A 22,623-nucleotide genomic window follows, 5' to 3' on the forward strand; every position below is an offset into this window, starting at 1 on the left:
GCCGACTCATCGGAAATGACCCTGGTGCTGGGAAAGATTGAAGGCAGAAGGAGAAGGGGGTAGCAGAGGATAAGATGGTAAGGTAGCATCACTGACTCAATGGACATGAATCTGAGCAAACTCCAGGAGATAGTGAAGGACAGGGGAGCCTGGGGTGCTGTAGTCTATGTGGTCGAAAAGAGTCAGACATGACTTAGTGACTGAACAACAACAACAAAACTGGCAAGAGGCAACATCGGAGCTGCTGGGGGTGTCTTTCTGCCAAGAATGGAGAGACTGCCTTAGGAAGACATCAACATGGAGGAAAATAGAGCCAAGAGTCAGAGAAAGACAGATGAACGATAATATCATCTTCATATCCAGCCCAGGTTTTTCTGAAACTAGATGCATTTTGATGTTTAAACTAGTTCAGCTGGATTTCAGCAACTGAAAACCAAAAGAATCCTGACCACTGTGTCTCCTCAGGAATCAGAAACTGGGGTTGCAAAATGGTCATGTGTATTTGGGAATTTACACAGATTATAATTCTTAAATACTCATTAAGTATGGACACGGTTTGGAGACAGGAAATGGGATTAGGCTTTTCTTCACTAGACCACTAGTAGTTGAGAATGACTTCCTGCTAGCTGAGGAAACTTGGCCAACATCACACAGCCTCAATACAATAAACCCCTCTGAACCCGATTCTATCTTAGGAAAAAACATGCTGTACACCTTAAAAAACAACAGTACATATCACAACAAACCGACTCTATTTGATCATTATTCACATTTTACAGACAAGATTAACTTACCAAGGGTCACGGAACTAATAAATGGCCACACTGAGATGCAAACTTGGTCTATCTGAGTCTAAAAATACATGGCGTTAACTACTCTGTCTACTGCCCTAAAGAGAAAATTGACATGGGCACCATCAGGATAGACCTACAGGCAAAAAAGGGAAAATATGAGTCACATTTCACTTCTCATATAGGACTTACTTTTGCCTCTTTAATTTTTCTGCGTGCTGCCTTTTAGAAATAAGCCCTAATGGTATGCAAATCTTTTAAGTGTAGGGACAATTTCTTGCTCATTTTTGCTTTGAGTTGTATACCATAGTGTTTTGCACATAGTAGGTGGTCAATAAACTTTTTCAATGAAGTTGAACTTTCTGTGTCCATAGGTGTAGGTATACAGTTGGAGTAGCAGGAAAAAAGGAGACAGAAATATCTAGTACTTGCCATCGTATCTACATTATAGTGCATTGTGCCTAAGTGTTCTGACTTAGTTGAAAATAATTTTGTGACATGTGTACAGAAAGCCACACAAAGTAATATAAAACAAAATGTGTATGTGTGTGTATGTATGTAGTGACATGTTAATAGAAGGCTACAGAAGTATCTCAAGGAATTCAACAGCAGGGAACAACACCATTGGATCGCATGAGTGATGGAGTGGAAAATGGGCAATCACTAGGAAAAGGGTGACTCACCCCCTCCCCTCTCCCACAGCCTTCTTCCTCATCTGTCTCCCTCTGGGCTGGATGCTGTGTTGTGCTGCCTCACTCAGGAATAAATTACTTATTTCCCCAGCTTCTGGGACTACTCCCAGAAGATGGTTATCTACTGTTTGCCCTCTTTGGGGATTGCCTTGGTTGAAAAAAACAGCCTCACTAAGGCCATGCTTTCTTCCAGGGACAGCACACCTCTGATAGAGGTATAAAGGTCTGATCCCCTTGGTCCAACTTGGGAAAACTGAGAAAGGATATCTCAGCTCTAGAGCTTCCTACAGGATTGCTTTTATTAGAACTGCATCACAACTCAGCTACTCTCTTTGCCAAATCCTAATTCCTTCTGCCTTCCAGGTTTTGGTCTGAAAGGTACTACCTAATACTTAACTTCTCAGAGTCTGGTTCTCAGGTGACCCAAGCTGGGTCTCCAAGGCTCCCAGTCTTCTTCCCATTCTCTCTCTGCCCTTCCTTTTAATTTATTTGACTGTGTTGGGTCTTAGATGCAGCATACAGGATCTTTATTGCATCCTGCAGGACCTTCCATTGGGCACACGGACTCTCTAGTTGTGGCACGGGGGCTCCAGAGTGCTTGGGCTCGGTGATTGCAGCCCACGGGCTTAGTTGCTCAAAGTGGCATGTGGGATCTTAGTTCTCCAACCAGGGATTGAACCCGTGTTGCCTGCATTGCAAGGCAGACTCCTCACCACTGGACCACTAGGAAAGTCCCCTCCCTCCCTTTCTACTCTCCACTTTTCCCTTTCCCTTTTCTTACCCCTTCTCTCTCTTCTTCCTTTCTTTTTCCTCTCCCTCCCTCTCTCCTTCAGACTATGTAGCTTCTCACCCCTGCTTCTTTCTGTGCTTCAGCTTCATTCTCTTCTCCTCTGCTCTTCTGGTTTGTAGACCACCGTGGCTGCTCCAAACTGGAGTGGTGCCTCAGACACCATCATTGTAGCATATGCTTTTGGTTATCCACCCAGATGTCTTTTGCTAGGTTGGTGAACTCATCTGGTGGCATGGCTGCTCACATTGGTTCCTGTCTCTGGGAGGTTGCACTTAGCCAACTAGAACCTTCTCAGCTGGAGATGCCTGAGAGGTTATGCCCCACATTCTTTGGTCACTGATCATCAGATGGGGAATATAAATGTCCACCCTCCTTGCTTCAAGGCAGAACACACGCTGTAGTACAATTCATTCCTGCTTTAGAGATCCCCTTGGATTCAGGCTGAAGCTAGACTTCTCCTGAAAGTACATCTTTACATCTTCCCCGCTCCATGCTCCTCCCTGTCCCTTACCTAAGAGCACTCCTTCAGTAAATCCTGCTGCTTCAAGGGAACATGATTTAAGATCATCCCCTTACAGGTATGGTGCCTGGGACCAATTGACTCAGATTCTGCTGCTCTAGTTCCAAATATCCAGGAAGGAGGATGGATTGGCTCAGGCTGAGCCAGCTGAGCTTCTTAGATTGGGGTTTAGGTGTTCAGTCATTTACGGCTGGGTATAAATGACCCAGTTGCATAGTACAGGGTAGATGAGGGGTACAGAGAGAGAGGGCAACTCTCAGAAAAGTCGATTCCTGCAAGAATGGACGTGACCACATGTCCTCCTTCTCAGTCTTTCTTGAATTTATCATCTCAGTCAGCCTCCTCATTCCTCACCTCTCTCCCCATCTGCAACCCTAGGTTCCAGTCAGAGGGTTCGATTTTGAAAGGTAGCACGATGTAATGGAGAAAGGACTGGGCTGAGCATCAGGAGGCCTGGGTTGTAACCTGCTTCACATCTGTGGGTCTCAATTTCGAGGTAAATTAGACAGTTTGTTTGCTGACTTAAATAGTCAATGCCTCTATTAAAGCAAATGGCCAGAATCTAGATCCAAAATCTCTGCATCTCTGAAGTCAGCAGAGTGCCTGGCACAGAGTCTGAACACCGTTAACATATAGAAAACAGGAGGTAGCCTTTAGAAATGAAATGACAATGAATTACATCAAGGCAATAAGGTAGAACATGACCCCAAAGCATACAATATTCTGGGTGTGGGGCCCATAGTAATAACTGGTACTTGCACGCTCAGTTGCTTCAGTCGTGTCCGACTCTTTGCAACTCTGTGGACTGTAGCCTGCCAGGTTCCTCTGTCCAGCAGATTTCCCAGGCAAGAATACTGGAATGGGTTGCCATTTCCTGTTCCAGGGAATTTTCCCAACCCAGGGATCGAACCCTCGTCTCCCGTGTCTCCTGCATTGCAGGTGGATTCTTTACCGCTTTGTGCTCTTCTCTGCTAAGCACGCCATGTGCTATTCTGATTATTGCTGCTAAAAAGTCACCCCAAAACTTGGCCTTTTAAAATAACGATTTTATTAATGCTCATAGATACTGTGGGTCAGGAATTTGGGCAGGGCATCATAGGAATGGCTTGTCTCTGCTCCATGATTTCTGGATGTTCAGTTGGGAATATTTGCCAGTCTGTGGTGACTTGACAGCTGAGAGCAGAAATCATCTGGAGGCATCTTCGCTCACAAAAATGGTGGCTGATGTGGCGGTTGGTTGGCTGAGACCTCATCTGGGGCTGTTGACCAAAGCTTGGGCTTCCTCAGAATGGTGGCTTGGGCTAATAATAGCACTTTGTATGCAGCAGCTCAGGCCTCCAAAAGAGATCCTCCCAGTTTCACAAGGCAGAAGCTTCATTGTTTTTATGACTTCACTTCAAAAGTCAAACTGCATCGTTTCCACTACATTTTGTCAGTCACCAGGCCATCCAGATGGAAGGATCAAGAAATTAGGCATCATGTCTTGATGGGGTTAGGGCAAGGTTCTCATAGAGCATGTAGGATGGGAAATATCATTGTGGCCATATTTGTAAAATTCAATTCACCGTGTGTGCCTTGTTTCATTTAATCCTTCTGTTGTCCTTGGAGTAGGCATCGTTGTCCTTACAGATGAAGAAACTGAGTCTCAGCAAGGCCATGTAGCTTGCCTGTGGACAAAGCCAGTACATGACAGGACAGGACTTAAACCCACTCTGTACCAAGCAGGTGTTCTCTAACAGAGGTGCATGCTAAGTGGCTTCAGTTGTGTCCAACTCTTTGCAACACCATGGACTGTAGCCTGCCAGGCTCCTCTATCCATGGGATTCTCTAGGCAAAAATACTGGAGTGGGTTGGCAGGCCCTCCCCACTGAATCTTCCTGACTCAGGGATCGAATCTGCAAGTCTTAAGTCTCCTGCACTGACAGGCATGTTCTTTACCACAAGCACCACCAGGAAAGCCCCCCTCTAACACACATGTGCTACTTATTGGACAAAGGAACGAAGAAAGTCAGACATTCGAAGGCCAGATCTCCCTATGTGCAGGATTGGGAGTGGGTGAGTCTTTTCGTCCCCCCATAACCCTGATGTCAGAGTTGATATCTTCCCCACGGGGTAAAGGAATATGGTTCCTCTGCATAGCTCCCCAAGGTGTTGCTTCCCAGAGACTATGTAACTATTATGTGTACCTTTAATGCCTCAAGTTTGCCAGATACATGCTGCCAGAGTTGCTGTCTGTCCCACCTGCCCCCCTAATCATTCAGCTAAAGAGTCTGAGCAACAGTAAGCCTGAGGAAGCTCTGATCCCCTCCATGAAGGCAGCACACAGAACCAAATCATGCCAAGAATATCTCCTCTGCCCTGATTCCCTTTTGAAATCATCTCTTCCCTTTATGTTCGAACAAGGACCACTTCTTCCAGGAACTCATCTTGGACACTCCTATGATACTTAAAATCAGAATGTTTAGGTGACATTTGGCACTCACAGCTTATTCTGTAGTTTTTTGTGTCCTAATCACCCTGTTAGTCTTCTAAGGCCCCACAGGTCAAGGACTATGCTCTATTCCTCAGTTTTCCTCCCCAAACCACAGAAAAGATACCCCATTAGTAGGTCCTCAGTAAATATGACTGGTTAGATCAAAGGACCTTGTGAAGTTTATTTTTAAGTTTATAACATGTGCATCTTCAAAAGTAGTTTTTGAGAACCTACTCTATCAAAGGCATTGTGCTAGGTGCTAACATACCATGGGATCCAGGAGCAGGGATTTAGAAAGTCAGATCTGAGCCTTGTGGGCACTCAGCAGTGTGTCAGTATCATGTCAGAACTGATGTCTAGAAGCAAAGCATCCTTGGTCAGATTGAGGCCTTCGTATCAGATATATCTGATGCAAGTGCTGTAAGGTTACAATCTCTGTCAGCTGTCAGATGATTTGAGAGTCAGACATTTAGAAGTCCCTGAAGAAGGCTTTAAAAATCCAAGATCTTGAATTTAGCTTCTATAAATTCTCCAAATGATGTTTTTAGCTGGAGCTATCACATAGGAAAGGATGGGCCTAACTGTCTAATTAGCCATCTTGTAACAGGCAAGTTTCTCTACTCTTCTTCCATTTGTCACTATTTCACCCCAAAGTGTTCCCCAAAACCATGCCCTTTAGAAACACCTTTGAATATTCAAACTCAGCTGATCAACCTAATAATAAATGATAGGCAATCAATATGAATGTTCATCTTCACTCATTATTTACTACATAAATTCTCAATCCAAATATAACCCCATTGTATAAAACTCTTCACTCAACATACTATTACCAAGAATAAAATAACTCCTGTAAATAATTACCTTTGGGATATGAAAGAAAATGTAAACATTTTATTTGGCAGTTGTTTCTGAACACATGAATAAATAAATGGAAAAGTACATATTCATATTTCTTTTTGGAGTAACAGATACCATTAAACGCTTATTTACACATCTTCACTGCAAAGAACAGTTACACAATTCAGTTTTGTCTTATAAAAGGTAACTTCCCACACCACTGGACTGGACAGGTAAAGATGGAGATATGGGTAGTGCTTGGTTCTAGCAGTCTCAATGTTTGAAAGGCATTCATTTGCAAGTGTGAAAAGAAGTCATCATGCATTTGAGTTCATCCGGATCATGTACTGTAGAAAGTTACTGATGGCAGCCACAGAATTTGGTGTGTCATGCGCTTAAGTCAACTATGACATGTTTGTAAATCTGTGTGTTTCCCTTAAAACTGGAAGCAAAAAGAAAATTGCGTTTATTAATGGACACATGCGTGAATGATCTTGGTGCCTGAACATTTAATTCCTGAAATTTCACAAATTTGGCTTTCTCTGCATCCCAGTTATACACTTGAGTAAAGGAATAATCACTTCCAAGAATTGCATATTGGTAGTTATTTATCTGAAGAGGCTGGAACACCATGGATCCTCGTGATGGCATCCTCTGAATATCCTGAAATGAGGACCCTCCCCATTTCATTACTTTGGAATCACCAATGAATCTTGTCAAGCAGATGTACACATCGCCTTTCACTGAGAAGTGCTTAACGGCATATACATCCTCCATGTTGGGGATGTCAGTCTGGTTAGTGAATAATTGTATTGCTTTGTTCCACTGATAAATGACAGGACGCTGGGAACTGCTGGACAGTATTAAATGAGGCGTTCTGAGAGTCTGAGGTGTTCTGGCTATTTCTAGATATTCCACATCAGTATCCCTGTACCACGCATGTAAAGATTGATGGGAGTAGAATCCATTTCCATTCCACTTATAAATGGTAGTGAAACCAGCTTTTGAACTGTCAGCAACAACGAAGTACCAGTTGTTTTCAATCTTGAATGTTTCAATGTCATTGGGTTTTCGGATTTTGAGGATTTCAATATCCTGGATTTTTATGAATTTATTTGCAAAACTGTCTCGCTTATAGATGTGAGAGCCGCCAAACAGCTGGGCCACAATGACATAGAGCTGAGTTTCAATGACTATAGGCTTGCACACTACAGTGGACGTGCCTGGGAAAGACAAATGAGAGATTAGGAGGATGGCCATCCTTCTTTTGGAGCATGTTAATACACAGGCTGAGACCATGCAGCTGCCACCAAAATCTTGTTTCAGCCTGAAATAAGAGATTTCTTTGGTTGATTAGGCAAAGCCAGTTTTTTTAATCAGATCCAGTGGCAACAAGACTGTGCCTTTTTGCCTCATGGAGCCTTGTTACCAACAGTAGAGTTGTCTTGTCACATCCAATGTGTACTAGACATTCAGGACACATGGCTACAGCCTGAGTTTTCCCTCTCACTTCTTCTTCTTCATTGTCTTTAATTTAAAAAAAAAAATTTTTTTTGGCTGCACCACATGGCACGTGGGAGCTTAGTTCCCCGACCAGGGATTGAACCTGCGCCCCCTTCACTGGAAGTGCAGAATCTTAACCACTGAATTGCCAGTGGAAGACCCTGGAAGACGGCGACGGAAGTCCCTCTTCTTTGTCTTTTTTTTTTTTTGGCCAAGCCACAAATGGATTTAGTTCCCTCAATCAGGGATTGAACAGGGAAAGCAGTGAGTACTAACTACTGGACCGTCAAGGAGCTCCCTCTCCTCTCCTCTCACTTCTTATAGAAAAGAATCATTGCTTTCCCTGACGTATCAATGAGTTAGTCACAGTAATTCTAGTGGAAACTGCCATTTATTGAGCACCTACTTTATGCTTTGCCAGATCATCTCATTAAATTTCCCACCAATCTTAAGAGATAACTATTATTATTACCCTTCCTTTTGCAGGTGAGCAGGCTGAAAGTCAGAGAGGTTCGATGCTGCTAGAAGGCAGAGTTGGGATTCAAGCCCAAGGCTTGAGTTAACTTAACCCAGGGCGAGGAGTTAGCTGTATTGGGGCTTCCAACTTGGGCTTGGATTCCACAAAGTTCTGGGACAACCTCACCAAGTCTTGAGCAGTGGCCTGGGCAGCCCACAGCTCTATCTTCAATTGCTGTGTTCTCTGTAATGAATGGTTTCTAGCTCTAGAATCGACTAACTTTCCCCTAAGAAAAGAGAGATATCACTCGGGATTTTTCTGAAGCTTTAGGTCACTAGTGGCAAAAGAGAAGAAGGAAGAATCCTTAAGAAAAGTGAAAGAGGGGTACAGTCGTGGGCGATGCTCCTGAAAGTTACTTTGGGAAATCTCAGAAAACTACATGGGGGTCTGTCAGAAGCCTAGCTCAGTATCCTATGTTAAGAGTTTAAGTTATCAGTAGATTCTGATCTTCTAGAGGGAGGTTGGTTCTCTGAAACCCAAAGAAAGCAAGGCAAATCTAGCCCCAGGCTTTTTCTAACTGCAGCTCTAAGGGCTTTGAGGTAATAAGTTCCACATCGACTCTTTCTATTAATTGACTGCATGCATAGGCAAAATTATTCTATTTATGACCCTTTTCAAGACTCAGCTGATTCTGTGACCTTAAGAAAAATCTCTTCTCTGGGATTCAGTTTTCCCTTCTATACAGTGAAAGTTGGAACTAGATTAGAGATGGCTACTGGTTTTCAATCATGTACCAATATTGATTGATTGATTGGGACTGCCTGGAGAACTGTATTAAGAAGGATTCTGTCCTCTGCAAGAAAGAACATCATGATAGATTAACAGTGTCTATATGGGGTGAGGGAGGGGATAGTGCATATATGACATATATTCATCATCCTGGACTAGATAATGTCATCTGGAAGTCTGCAAATATATGATTCATTTTTCTTTCAAGTGTTCATCTAAAGATTCATTCATAGCAATTGAGAGACTGTACGCATTTAAGAAGAAGCTGGTTTAGATTGCACAAAGTCCTGCTGCAATCCACTGGAGAACTGAGGGGGCTTCAGGAGAAAGGGAAGCATAGCCTTCCTCCTTGAGAAGGAAAGAGGATTCTAGGAGGGTCTCAGTTTGGAGGGGATTCAGTTATCTGGGCACCTCAGTCTTAGGTAAGACCGAAACTTGTCCTGATCCTTTGAGCAATAGGGTTGATGACTGCCAACAAAATCTAGTTATAACCATCCCAGCCTTGTCGACTGGGTGACCTTCTATGGGAATGTGGGAGTGCTCTCAGAAGCAAGTTTAAGGGTGTTAGAAGCTAACGCTGATGTGAAGGTGATTTCAGAGGGAGCCTCATGTTCTAATTTATGACTTAACACTTAAAAGTTTTTGAAATGAGGAAGAAACTTAAGAGGTGACCTAAGTAAAAGTTTTCATGGAAAAAAAAAAAAAGATTTCCATCATCAAATTAAATGCAAAAAATACAAAAAAAAAAAAAATACTAGAAAGAGGTTTGTGTCCTCACTGCAGGATTTCTCAGAGCCTCTAATGTGTGTTATTATGAATCTCCAAGAGGGAGATATGGGTCCCAAATTTACTGGACCATAAAACCCTTATATCACAAGTCATACATGAACATTTTGCAGAAGTAATGTTTTTGCAATAAAATTTGAGATTCATCGATCTAAAATAAACTCAATTCTGTAGTTAAAAAAATGGACCCAGTGAGAGTGTGGCTTAACTAGTTTGGTTGTGGCAGAACCTAGATAGAACTCATAATTCTTAGTCCAGTACTTTTTCTTTCAAGAAAAATAACCCACTTTTTATTGCATATTTACTAAGATAGGTCTTATGCTAGGTTTCTTGAACATGTGCTCTCATTATTTCATAAGAGCCCTGCAAGTTAGATATTAGTATTACCATTTTACAACTGAGGAAATTAAGCTTTAGGGAACAATCTCAAATGGTAGATTTAGGATTCAAATGATTCTAAACCTGGTAGCTCAATTGGTAAAGAACTGCCTACTGTTCTAGAGACCCAGGTTTGATCCCTAGATTGGGAAGATCTCCTGCAGTAATAAATGGCAACCCACACCAGTATTCTTGCTTGGAAAATCCTATGGACAGAGGAGCCTGGTGGGCTACAGTCCATGGGGTCTCAGGAGCTGGACACGATTTAGCAACTAAACTATAAACCTGCCAAAAGCATTCCCTGATATCATTCATCTTTTCTTTTTGCCCTTGACCCAAGCAGTTTAACTTTCCATTCAAAATACAGTCAGCCTTTTCATACCTGTGATGTTGTCATAATTCCGGAAGGTCTTTTCTACATGGTCCCATTCAAGGAAAATGCACTTTCCAGTAAAAGGCTGAGCGATGACGACATACTCATCGTTCATATAAGAAAAAGTATCTATGGACAGTGATTGATAAGGCAGGTCTTGAGACTTTGCAAACTCTGCAAAAATTGAAAATGATGATTAGTAGCTGTGCTAATGCCTCATTCGTTGGCTAGATCTAAAATGCCCATAAGAAATACATTTATTCTAGAGAAACAGTAAAATGGTAGTTTTACTTTGCTTTTAAACACATGAAGTTTTAATGGTTCATAATATCTTTAAATTGCTCAGTTGGTTTTTAATGTATAAAAAATATCAGTTCCTGCATATGTTAAAAAAAAAATGTAACCCTTAGTTTTAATTTTATGAGATGGATTAATTTGGAATACATTACCTGTAATGATGCAATCAAAATCCTTAGAGGAAAGACTATTGATTTTGCGCTTCTTGTATTCCGGAGGGCCTTCACAATAGATGTCTTCGACAGTTGCATTGGTGTGGCTTAGCCATTCCACCAGCCACTTCAGTTTACAGTCACAATTAAATGAATTACCTCTCAGGTCACTGAAAGACAAACTTCAGCTGCTTTTGATATACAAGGGTCCTTCCTTCATAGGCATGACTCTCACCATAGCAATTACATGAGCAGGACGCCCTCACCTGGTTTTATATCATGCCTCATAATCTACCTTGAACCTGTCTGATCGTTCACTTTGGGCTCAGAGAGGACCACAGTGCACCCTTGCAAGCCACCCCAGTCAATGGAACCTCATAACTTACTCCCTCTTGGATTCAAAGGTAGTTCAGTCTAGAGCTGTGCTGTCCATAGGAATACAATGTGAACCATATATGTAGTTTAAAAATTTTCTATAGACACATTAAAAAAGTAAAAAGAAACAGATGAAATTATTTTTAATATCATATGTTATGTAACCCAGTACATACAGAATTTTATCATTTTGACATATAGTAATATGAAAATTACTTATGAGATATTTTGCATGCTTTTTCTATACTAAGTCTCTGTGGAGTCCAATGTGTATTTTATGCTTACAATATATCTCAATTTGGATAATAAAATTTCAGCAGAAGTTCCTGATTTGTGTTTAGATTTAATAAAATTCACAGTTGAAAAAAAAAAGATTCATACACCCGATTTGTTCCAAGCATACTTAAAAGTTTTCCAATAATTGAACAGAAAAATCAGTTCTTAAATTTAGTTTTTTATTTGATTAAAAAAAAAACTAAGTAAAATTTAAAATTCAGTTTCTCAGTCACACTAGGAACACATTTTAAGTGTTCTGTGATCACATGTGCGGCTACCATATTGGGCAACAAGGGTTCTAAAACACAGAATGTAGTGACTGTTGGACCATATTTAATTAAATCAAGTGAGCTATTTGCTTTTCTTCTTCCTCACAGATGTAATTAATCCTGATCCTATTCCATGGTCTTCAAATTCAATTTTAATAGGAAATGACTTCGATACAGCCGAGTTAATGCAGACATACAATAGCTCATAACCCATAATAAACTGCACAGCACAGATAGTTTAAATTTCCACATATGATCCCAACTCATCAGTTCTCTGTTTATTTGCATTGTTTCTGCTCAGAAATCCAATCTCTTTCCTAAAACTCGTCTCTGTCACATAGAATTCCTAAGATAGGTATTGTCTACTTTTCACACAGCACAAGAATAATTTTTAAGTGTTGGAGCACTTAAAAATGTGTTTTAAGGAATAAAGAAAACCAAGAAATCTACTAAAAGGCATATTGGCATGGATCCTTGCACTTCTTAAATAATTCTTGATTTGGGCGTATCAAGGTAGGCCAAACCCATGATAGGATTCCTTGGAGAAACTGAGCCCTTTTCAAGTGACTTTTCTTTTGCTAGCGTGCGGTTTAGACTGACATAATGTTGGGCCAGAGGGTCTCCAAACAAGCTATATCCCCAAGTCTGCCATGGAGTTATCTAACTTGCAAGACATTCGTAGGACTGACTTCATATCCCAAGACTACTCTGACCCAGAAATAATGAGTGTCAACTTTTCTGATCTATTGCAAACCAGAGTGGATAACTGTGGTCTGTCCAAGACTCTTTGGAAGTGTCCTGATTCTGACACTCTCTTGGAAATAAACCATCTTTCAGGAATTGGGGTAATAGGCATGGAGGAGGGGCTGGGGGAGTACTACAAGGAACAAAGAAAGTTTTTCACTAGCTAGCTGATTTGATGTTAAATACTGGTTTTAGGCGAGGATACTTGACTCAAATTTTGTTGGAGAAAACTTGTTTTGAATATATATTCTATAGCAAAGGACCTGATAAATATGGTTTTTTTCACACATCTTTCGTTTGTTCCTATGTTCTACCTTGTGGCATTTAAATACCTTTCTAATGTTTTGGAAGGCACTTATTGAAGCTAAATTGCTTTTGAGACGGTTAGGCATACATTACTTGCTTTGCTTACTGCAAAATATACAAATTCCTTCCAAAGATCTTTCACTCTGAGGCTTAAAAGTCAAAGTTTGAAAGCTCTTTTGTTTGAAAAAGGGTCAAAAATAATTAAGTTCATTCCCTTCCTGGGGCTTAAGCCAAATTCCTGGGGATTAAGCCTAGGGTTGTTGTTCAGAGTAATGAGAGAAAAGGCAAACTTTTCTCCCTTCCCCCACTTCCTGCTCCGTTTCTCTGTTGACTGACCAACCCATGGGTGTAACCTTTCATCTTTATTCTGTCAGTTACCCAGACTTCTTTGTGTTTTTCCTTTGTTGCCCCATTTCCTGAACCCCGTGAGAAAAAAAAAAGGCTTCTTGAAATTTCTATCTAGCTCTCCTCTTCCCCTGTCTCCCCCCAAGTCGCTTGTCATCAGTCCCTCCCATACAGACACACACTTTATCAAAGGAAAGCTTAGGGTTACGTTTTCAAACTATAGTGGAGGAAACCCTAGGAGACTCAAACAGTAGTCCAACTAAATTCAAAATTTAAGACAAATTAAAATTTTAAATTTCTCATTTAATTTAAAGCCAATTAAAATTTTTAATAATCAACACCAGACTTCTTTGTTAACTACTGCAAATTAGTTAATTAATCAGTGATTTCTTAGGTCCTCTTACACATTTGTTAAAGAATCCAGGCCTTTGAAAATATCTTTTGGGAGAGTCTGGAGATTGTTGTTTGCAAGGCTCCTGGAAAAAAAAAAAAAAAGAGTAACGTAAACTGTAGTCATAAACAAAATACATGCATTTATGGCCCTTTTTGTATTATGGTATTAGACAAAATGAACAAGGAAACACTCCAAAATACCAGTAACAAAACAATGCCTGGGCATCGGTCTTTCTATTTATTTAGCACCGAATGGAGCATCACACTCTCAGACAACTAAAGGTTGTCTTCCCATGTCTGTCGTCTCCATGCGCTCCCCCCTCACACTCAGGCCGCCCTTCTCCTTCTTCCCTCCCCTCACTGGCTCCAGGAGTAGCTCAACCACCAGCTCTTAGAACCCGTAGCTCTCAAACTTGGAGGCCTGTCTAACTACTCCCACTCTAGCACACTCTTTTTGCCTATTCTTTTTCTACATGTTTTTCCTTTTTAGCTCCATTCATTCATCCCTCCTTAGAAAATAGCTTCCTCATAAATATCCGTCTCTCCAATCATCCATTCATCCTGTTTAATCATCTTTTTTTCCTTCTTATAGTTCTTGTCCTATTATCACAGGAATTGTTTTCTCCTTCTCTATTTGTTCTTCCACATATTGCTAAAATGATTCTGATTCTAATCAAGAGTAATGAGCAGGAAACAGTCCTGATAGTATCAAGGAAAAGGTCATGTGTCCACACTGCAGAATTGTGCACGTAACCGGGAGCAGATACTGTATGACGGGAAGGGTGACTAGGTACTGGTGATTTGTCTTTAATCAGCACTATACATATACTTGCATTTCCCAGGTGGCTCAGTGGATAAAGAACCCACCTGCCAGTGCAGGAGACTCAGGTTCAATCCCTGGGTCGGGAAGATCCCCTGGAGGAGGGCATGGCAACCCACTCTAGTATTCTTGCCTGAAGAATCCCATGGACAGAGGAGCCTGGCGGGCTACAGTTTATAGGGTCACAGAGTTGAACTGAATCGACTGAGCATGCATACATACGTATACATGTTATATACTTTCCTTAGAAGCGGTTTTAATTTTCACAATAAAAATTGAAAATTAAAACAAAGGAGCCTATGCTGTCAGCCTCCAAAGCTCTTGAAAATTCTCTCAAATTCATCTTAAAACACTCTCAAAAGTCTTCTGTTTCTGTGTCTTCTAATTAGTATGGGATTTCTCAAGTGCAAGCATTAAAGACATTTAAAACCTATTTTTAAGTTAATTATGTTGTTTTTCTGAGTTTTGGAAATTACCACTAGACTAGATTAGAAACCTTTTTCAATGAACCTTGGCACAGAAGAAAGGGAACTGAATCAGAAGGTTTCAGTCTCAGTGACAGTCCATTTTGTGATGAAGGGCATAGCTTTGGAGTCATTCTGAGCTGTCTGAATCCTGACTCCACTATTTACTGGCTGTGTGACTGTGGTTATGTACCTTCTCTTCAACTCAGTTTTTTCATTTTTAAGTGGAAGTATAATACCTCATATTATAAGAGTGTTTAAAAAAATGCAGTAACTCAGGATGGTAGCTGGTATGTGGACTGCTTTCAATAAAGGGCATTTGGGAGGAGGGGACTGGAAGGAGAAGGGCTTTTGTGTGATCATTGCCCCAAAACAGCATTTAGAAAACTGACCATACAAGTGAACTGCTGTAACTGTCTACCTACAGAGTATTAAGAAAATACTGCTAAAGAAGATTTTGCAAGAGAATATCTCCACAATTCCTTTTACTGACTGGTGGTTGAATGAAGAAATTTCTTGGTGTCTTGGACCAGTCTAGAGTCACTCTCAAGTTATGCATCTCAATATATTTGCTGGCACAATTGTGTCCTACAGTCCTTATGCTAACTTCTCCTAAGTGCATGTCCCTCTCCCAGACACCAACATAAAGTACAACTGGCTGCAGGATGCATGCTTGGAGTAGGCTGGGTTTTAGAACAGTGGGAGGGAAATGATAAAATAGTCTAGTCCTGAATTACTGCAGCCATTAAGGTTACCAAGGAAGAGACACCTGTTTTCCTTGCTGCCCAACGCAGTTCTTTGAAAAAGCCGGTGAATTGAGAGTTCCACTATCTGCCCGAAGAATAAAACTGTAGACCTCACATAGCCAGGGTGTTAACAATGAACTTCATAGATACAGAGAACAAATTGGTGGCTGCTAGAGGTGAGGTTGAGGGGTGGGAGAAATGGGTGAACTGCATTTTGTTTGTTTTGGTCTAAAAAAAAAAAGATTTTAAAATTCCAAAATTAAGAAAGAGTCAATGCGCTTCACTACAGGTTTTATTAAGGGGTAAGAATGCACTGTATCTGGGTAGCTGATGAGGGGTAGAATTGGTTGGGAGAGGAGTGAAAACAGGGAAGTGAGACATTCCACTGATGTTAATTGTTTTCTAGGATTACTCCACAGCGAGTACTGGAAGGATGTTTGTCTTATCACTGTATCCCCAGTGCCTGACATAATGTAAGTCCTCAACAGCTGCTTTTAAATGAATAAATGATTGAATGAATGAGTGGATGAATGGGACAGGCTTGAATGGATAAGAGAAAGGGCACCAATCGAGACAGAGAAAAGGGCAGAGAATGAGTCTCAGGCCCCGTACACCAAGACACTGAGTTAGGGAGAAACTGCAAAGCCCTGTGAATTACCATTGTCTTACCCTGACATCACGTGCTCCTGATGCTTACAAAGTTCCCTCCCTCCTCTGAGCCTGGGATCCTAGTTCCTGGCCAGGGTTCAAATCCTGCTGTGAAAGGGCCAAGTCTTTACCACTGGACCGCCAGGGAATTCCCTAGGAGGCTTCCTTTAATTTTTTTTTTAACTTGGCTGCGCCAGGCCTTAGTTGCACCATCAGGGGTCATTTAATTACAGCATGTGAACACTTATTTGTGACATGTGGGACCTAGTTTCCCAACCAGGAATTGAACCCAGACTCTTTGCACTGGAAGCTTGGCCTCTTAGCCGCTGGACCACCAGGAAAGTTCTCCTAGGAGGGTTTTTGAAAGTGTGTCTGCAGCTAAACTCCATTCTCTAGGTCCTGATTCAGAATCTACCCAAGAAACATCCTTTAAAATACCTGGGAAACTGTCCAACTAAACACCTAGCTGCCTTGAGACTGGCTGAGAAGGGTCAAGCATTCTTAATGGCAGGCAGGCTTTCCTTCCCAATGGAAATGATGACCATTCCCTCCACTTTGGGCTTCCCTGGTGGTTCAGCTGGTAAAGAATAAACCTGCAATGCAGGAGACCTGGGTTCGATCCCTGGGCTAGGAAGATCCCCTGGAGAAGGGAATGGCTACTCACTTCAGTATTCTGGCCTGGAGAATCCCATGGACTGTATAGCCCATAGGGTTGCAAAGAGTCACACACGACTGAGTGACTTTCACTTTCACTCCACTTTGGTGTTTTCACGGCTTACCTGAGAAAACCTCTAATTATGGAGCATGGAACCTACTGGAAAGTCTTCTTGCTAAGGCAGACCAGACTGGCTCAGACAGCACGTTTGTTTCAGTGCCACTGGGCTCTGCTGCTAAGAAAGCTTCGCCCACGGCCATCTGGGGTGCTCCCAGCCTCCCTGCAGTGCAGATTCTCAGCTTGAGTTGGTGTCTCACTGAATTTGCGGTACTTCAAGTGCAGTTATTTTAATTTCATACAAAATGTTTAAAGGAGATAAATACACTGCAGCATTTGGAGTCCTGATCCAGAATCAGTAGAGGTTAGGCAGCAAGGCTTAGTTTTTTCCTACATGATGGTGTTTGCTGCATACCACACTCTGTTCTAGGTACTTTACATAGAATAACTGGCCTAATCTCCTGTCAGTCTTAGAATCTAGGTGTTCCTAAGTATCTTATTATTTTCCACCCCTATTTTTACAGATGACTGTTTTCACTTCTGTTTTACACAAAAGAAATTGGAAGCACCAGGAAGCTTAGCGACCTGCCTGATGTCCCAGAGCTATTAATGGGTAAAGCCTGGCTTTGAACACACACAGTCTGGTAGCAGAGACAACCTCCTCAGCCACTATATCCCACTGCCCTCTACACATGCTTGTCATTGTGAAGGCTTAAGTGAGGACATCCTGCCTGATTAACTGGGGACACATGGATGCCCTGAGTTTGGGGACTGCATATATGTCTTTTGTACCTCCGCATTGCAGAACAACCAGTAGGTGCTTCATGACACGTATAGATCGATGATAATTTTCCCCAAATGTTTTTATACATACATGCAAACAATCCTGCCTCCACTGGACCTTAGCCACCATGACACTTATGTGATGCCCAAGGGAATCATTACTAAAACATTGTGGGTGTTAACAGAAACCAATACAAAATGTTTAGAAATTTTGTCATCATTGACCATAAACTATTTTTTAATTCATTTTCCCCCATAAACTATTTTTTAATTCATTTTCCCCCTGACTTCAGAAGTAATACATGGTTATCAGGAAAATTCAAACCTTTCTGAAATACATGAACTATTCAAACACTTAAATTAATCATGTATACTATTAGGACAGTCATTTAGAATAATCAAGAGAGGCTCTCGGAATTTGACAGGATTTGTAAGGACTTAAATATAAGGAATTCCCTTTTGGGGAGGGGTTGGTCTGAAGGAGAGGGGAGTCTGTATAGTAAATTTTAAGTTATCTAAAAATGTCTCTTTAGAAGGCAAGTCTACTGAGATAGATGTATAAGAAGGTGAGGTAAGTTCATTGCTTCTTTAGGAATGAACTGAATTTATATCAGTGCTCCCAAGTTCCCTTGGAGCAGCTTTAATGTTAAGCCAGAGTGGGAACTAGTTGGATCTAAAAGTGTATGTCTACTATTGTACATACTACAAAAGTACGTACGTACTCTACATACCATTGAGAGTATGTTACGTGGCAGCCTGGACGGAATGGGAGTTTGGGGAAGAATGGATATATGTATAGGTATGGCTGAGACTTGTTGTGTCCACCTGGAACTATCGCAACATTGTTAATCAGCTATACTCCAATACAAAATATATATTTTTTAAAAAGCCAGCAAAAAAAAGTATATGTCTAATTCCAACTAATTGCATTTGGAGACCAAGAGTGAGGGTAGGGCTCCTGTCTTCAGGATCTTCTCTTCCTTCCCCATTTGTGTTTGCTTCTCGGATCATGTCCTGTGGAAGGACCTAGCCACCCGTAAAGCTCTCTGGTCCTTCTATAATTGACATGGTGGAGACGGCACTAGAGGTCTCATTAAAGATCTTGGAAAACTTCTGGCTTTTACCACTACTAACTGGGGAGCAGCTTAAACTCAGGGCACACCTCTGAATTCTCATTTGCCAATAGGGATAGTGTCCGCCCTGTTTCTTTTTTTTTAATTTATTTTTAATTGGAGGAAAATTGCTTTACAATGTTGTGATGATTTATGCCATACAACAATGCAAATCAGCCATAATTATATGTAAATCACCTCCCTCTCAAGCCTCCCTCCCCTCCCTCCTCACCCTTCTAGATTATTACAGAGCACCTGGCTGGGCTCCCTGGGTTATATAGCAACTTCTCACCGGCTATCTACTTTACACATGTTAGTGTATATATGTCTATGCTGCTTTCTCCATAACCCTCCACCTTATCTCTTTCATAAGGTCATCAAGAGACTGTAATGAGGTCTAGAATATGAAAAGCTTTGTAAACTCCTCCTGTGGGTTAGAGGGCAGGGTGATAATTATTTGCTACTTGAATGATTGCCTTTAATTGAGAAGAATTGGTCTGAGGAGGAGAAAAGTGCACTTTGAAACCTAAAATCTTAAAAAGAAAATTAATGGCTCAAAGAAATGTCAAATGTACGTATAAGTGGTTAATAATGGAAAATGAACTTGATGTGCTGAATAGTCAGAAGGACATTAGGGCTTTAAATCTTCCCTATCTCTTTTTGAAAGGAAAAAAAAAAAGGTAAGGAGAAAAGAAAAAAGGAAGGAAGGAAGTACCCCTGGAAGAACAGCATAATTAGAAAGGAAGACATGATGTGGGGACTAGGCACTCAGTGAGAAAATATTTGTTTGTCTAATTCCTCTTGCTAGACTGAGCTCTTCCAGGTTGGAGCTGGATTTTCTTCATTTTTGTGTGGCACATCCTAGAGACTATTTAGGATGAACCATATGGCAATGCCATTTTTGTAGCTCAAAAACAGTCTCTTATTGGCACAGTCACTGAATCAACCTAACTATTTGATAAAAATGCAAGAAATCTAGGGTCATATTCAATCAACTTTAACCTGTTCCCTCCTAACACCTCCCTCCTACCTCCAGCACCTGGTCCCACATTATTTAAGTGGGACTTCACTTTCGTTGTCTGTTTGATCCTTAAGATTCATGCCTCTTTCTTTGAGGGCTGCATTATGCTTTCCCTTGAGCCTGAAAATTTCTAGATATAAGTACATGCTGTACCAATGCCTCCTTCTTATATTCTTCATACTTCTAAAGAAGGGGCCTCATAATGACCCAAATTTATATTTCCATTTTATTTGATGGACATAGTGAGCTCTAGTCAAACAAGATGGATGTTCTTCACCACAGTGTTGTATAAATTTTTTTCTTCCTCCTTTTCCTGCCTTCCTTAACCTTCCTCTCCTTTTCCCTTCCTTTTTCTCTCTTTCGTCCTTCCCTCCCATTCTTTCCATTCTTCCCTCCAGATGAGGTAGGCCTTTAGGCTGGAGAGAAGACACACTTGAGTGAACTAAGGGTCATAGCAAGGCTCTGTCCAGGTTTCCAGAGAGAACCGTGGAGTCTTAGATTCTTCCTTCAGCCCCTTGTGATGCTCAGCCATTAGTCACAGGCCATGTTGAATGGATTTATGTGAGCCAAGTAGATCTCAGGTTGAAGTTATGAGCTTCCATTTATCTGTTTTAGTCTGAAATATCAGGCTTGGTGGCATTTGGCTCTATAATCAAATAGCACAGCATTCCCACCATGCACAGCCAATTTTGCAGCACTTACAACACTGATGTGAAAAGCAGTGTTGCTGTTTATTTTATAGACAATATTTTCCTCATCCTTTTATAATGACTATATACAGAAGCCTTGAAAGGTGTAGTGATTTTGTAAAATATATAGGGCCATCAGTTCCCTGTTGCTGCACATCCAAGTAACAGTAGAGATAGGAACTAGTAAAGACAGCATGAGACCATGTGGACACCCTAGAATAAAGGCTCAAAGGGCAGGCATTTTTACCTGCTTCATTACCTGGTACCTCCTGGGGTCTAGAACAGAGCTAGAAATGAGCTACTATGAGGCAACAGGTTAAAATGGACAGAATGACTGTGATGCTTAGATGGCTTGCCTCTTTATCTAACACTAATGAGATACATATTAGGAACTTGAGAAATAGTTGTTGAATGGATGAGTAGCCACAGCAGTTCAGCTACGGAGTTGATGTTATCATAATTCCCTAACTAGTCAGTTCACTTGTCATATATCCCCTCCAAGCTTCTGTTTCCTCATTTCTAAAGTGGGGGTTAAAAAATAAAATGGGGGTTATTGTGCCTATCTGGCAGGATTGTCGAGATAATTAAATGAAAATTCATGTAAAGAGTACTGACCATTGTAGTAGTAGACACACAACAAATGTTGGTGCTGTTTCTTCCCATGTCCTTCTGTTTTCATTAAAAATACGTGTGTGTGTGTGTGTGTATAGGGTGTAGTTGAAAGTAAGAGAGATGAGTTATTCAGTTCATATTTGATTTCTCAGCATTCTAAGCTGGTGAGAGGCTTTCCTATGCATTGCAGGATGTTCAGCAGCACTGCTATTCTCCACTCACTAAATCCCAGTTACATCCCTAGTTGTGACGACCAAACATGTCTCCGTTCCCTGGAAGGTAAAATTATTTCCTGTTCAGAACGACTGATGGAGCTCTAATCACCCACTAAATAATTAAATATTTTACTCATAAAAAAGTTGTTCAGGTGCTGTGTAGATGTGGCCTGTGGTTCTAGCATATGTTTAAATGTATATGAAATCAGGGCTTATACAGAAAAAGAGAAACAGCAAAAACTATATAGTCAGTTCATGAAGTTGAGTAATGATGCAGTTAATAAAAACATTATTTCATTCATATAATTTCCTTGCATTAGGATATTTTCCTAATTATTGTTGGTTGGGCTAATATTAATAGGAATGGGTTTCCTGGAAACACTGGCTGAGGACAGGGAGAAAAGGCAGTGTGCATGGAGAGAAATCATTTTGGTTTCTTAAATTTTCATAGATACCCATAAAGTAGGTTATCTATGATAAACATTAACCACAGATTATCAAACTGCATTGTCCATTGGCAAGCTTAAAATATAATAGCAACGTTCATACTTACAGGTGAATTAAAGACTTTAGTCCTCGGAAAGTATGTCTTGAAATGGACTTGATGTTGTTGTTTTCTATGAATCTGCAATAGGTTATAATATTTTTGGTCAAACAGCTGTAGGAACCTCAGAGCCCTTGTCCTGTATCATTATGTTAAAAAAAAAAAAAAGGTTATTTTACTTACAAATACTCTAGATGTGGGAGACCAATGAAAGCATCATCACTGATCACATCAAAGGAGTTCGATGTGAATAACCTGCCCAGAAAAAGTACACAGTGAAAATGGTTGAACTGCCAGATTGTCAATCTGCTGCTTTTATCTCTCAGAGAAATGAGTGGGAGTAGTGCACAGAAAAATGTCTGGGTGTCTGCCTTTTACAGTGTTATTTATTCAGGTAATTTTTGTAGCTTTTTTTAACCATCAATTATCTCATCAAACGCTCAGTGAGGGGGTGCCTTGTACCCCACTCCTCATAGGGATGAGTGTCACATGCCCTGGGTAACATTTTGGGACACAGTTGGGCAAGTATGACAGTCAAAGCAGCCAAATCAACATGTTGCAGGTTTCCATGACAAAGACACTAGCAGAATCTTTCCCTCCTGCTCTGAAACTTCTGGAACATTCTGACCAGCCCAAATAGTGGTATCATAGTCACTAACCTGACAGACCTCGGAAACTAGCTCCATATCTAGTTGTGCATGTTATTCA

At 41.0% G+C, this 22,623-nt stretch overlaps 1 protein-coding gene and 1 long non-coding RNA gene across 8 annotated transcripts in view; one reads left to right on the forward strand and one right to left on the reverse strand.

Moving 5' to 3' along the window:
* Positions 1 to 22,623, forward strand: part of LOC122446123 — a 93,178-nt gene that overhangs the window by 50,532 nt on the left and 20,023 nt on the right. For 4 of the 6 annotated variants that reach the window (XR_006270775.1, XR_006270776.1, XR_006270774.1 and 1 more), the window contains exon 2: positions 15,986 to 16,052. This is a non-coding gene — a long non-coding RNA (uncharacterized LOC122446123). Of the gene's footprint in view, positions 1 to 15,985; positions 16,053 to 17,463; positions 17,553 to 22,623 lie in introns of all 6 variants that reach the window. The other 2 variants (XR_006270777.1, XR_006270779.1) reach the window with 1 other exon arrangement.
* The window catches only part of LGI1 (leucine rich glioma inactivated 1), a 39,126-nt gene continuing 20,330 nt past the window's right edge, over positions 3,828 to 22,623 (reverse strand). The window contains exons 3-8 of one of the 2 annotated variants that reach the window (XM_043475951.1): positions 22,099 to 22,170; positions 21,925 to 21,996; positions 13,561 to 13,632; positions 10,842 to 11,011; positions 10,402 to 10,566; positions 3,828 to 4,460 (exon numbers count right to left, since the gene is read on the reverse strand). In XM_043475951.1, the coding sequence (XP_043331886.1) occupies positions 4,417 to 4,460; positions 10,402 to 10,566; positions 10,842 to 11,011; positions 13,561 to 13,632; positions 21,925 to 21,996; positions 22,099 to 22,170 (595 nt within the window). In that variant the 3' untranslated portion in view covers positions 3,828 to 4,416. Of the gene's footprint in view, positions 4,461 to 6,131; positions 7,330 to 10,401; positions 10,567 to 10,841; positions 11,012 to 13,560; positions 13,633 to 21,924; positions 21,997 to 22,098; positions 22,171 to 22,623 lie in introns of those variants that run through there. The other variant, XM_043475950.1, reaches the window with a different exon arrangement.

Source organism: Cervus canadensis, chromosome 8 (genome assembly GCF_019320065.1).
Source record: "Cervus canadensis isolate Bull #8, Minnesota chromosome 8, ASM1932006v1, whole genome shotgun sequence".
NCBI classification, from domain to species: domain Eukaryota; kingdom Metazoa; phylum Chordata; class Mammalia; order Artiodactyla; family Cervidae; genus Cervus; species Cervus canadensis.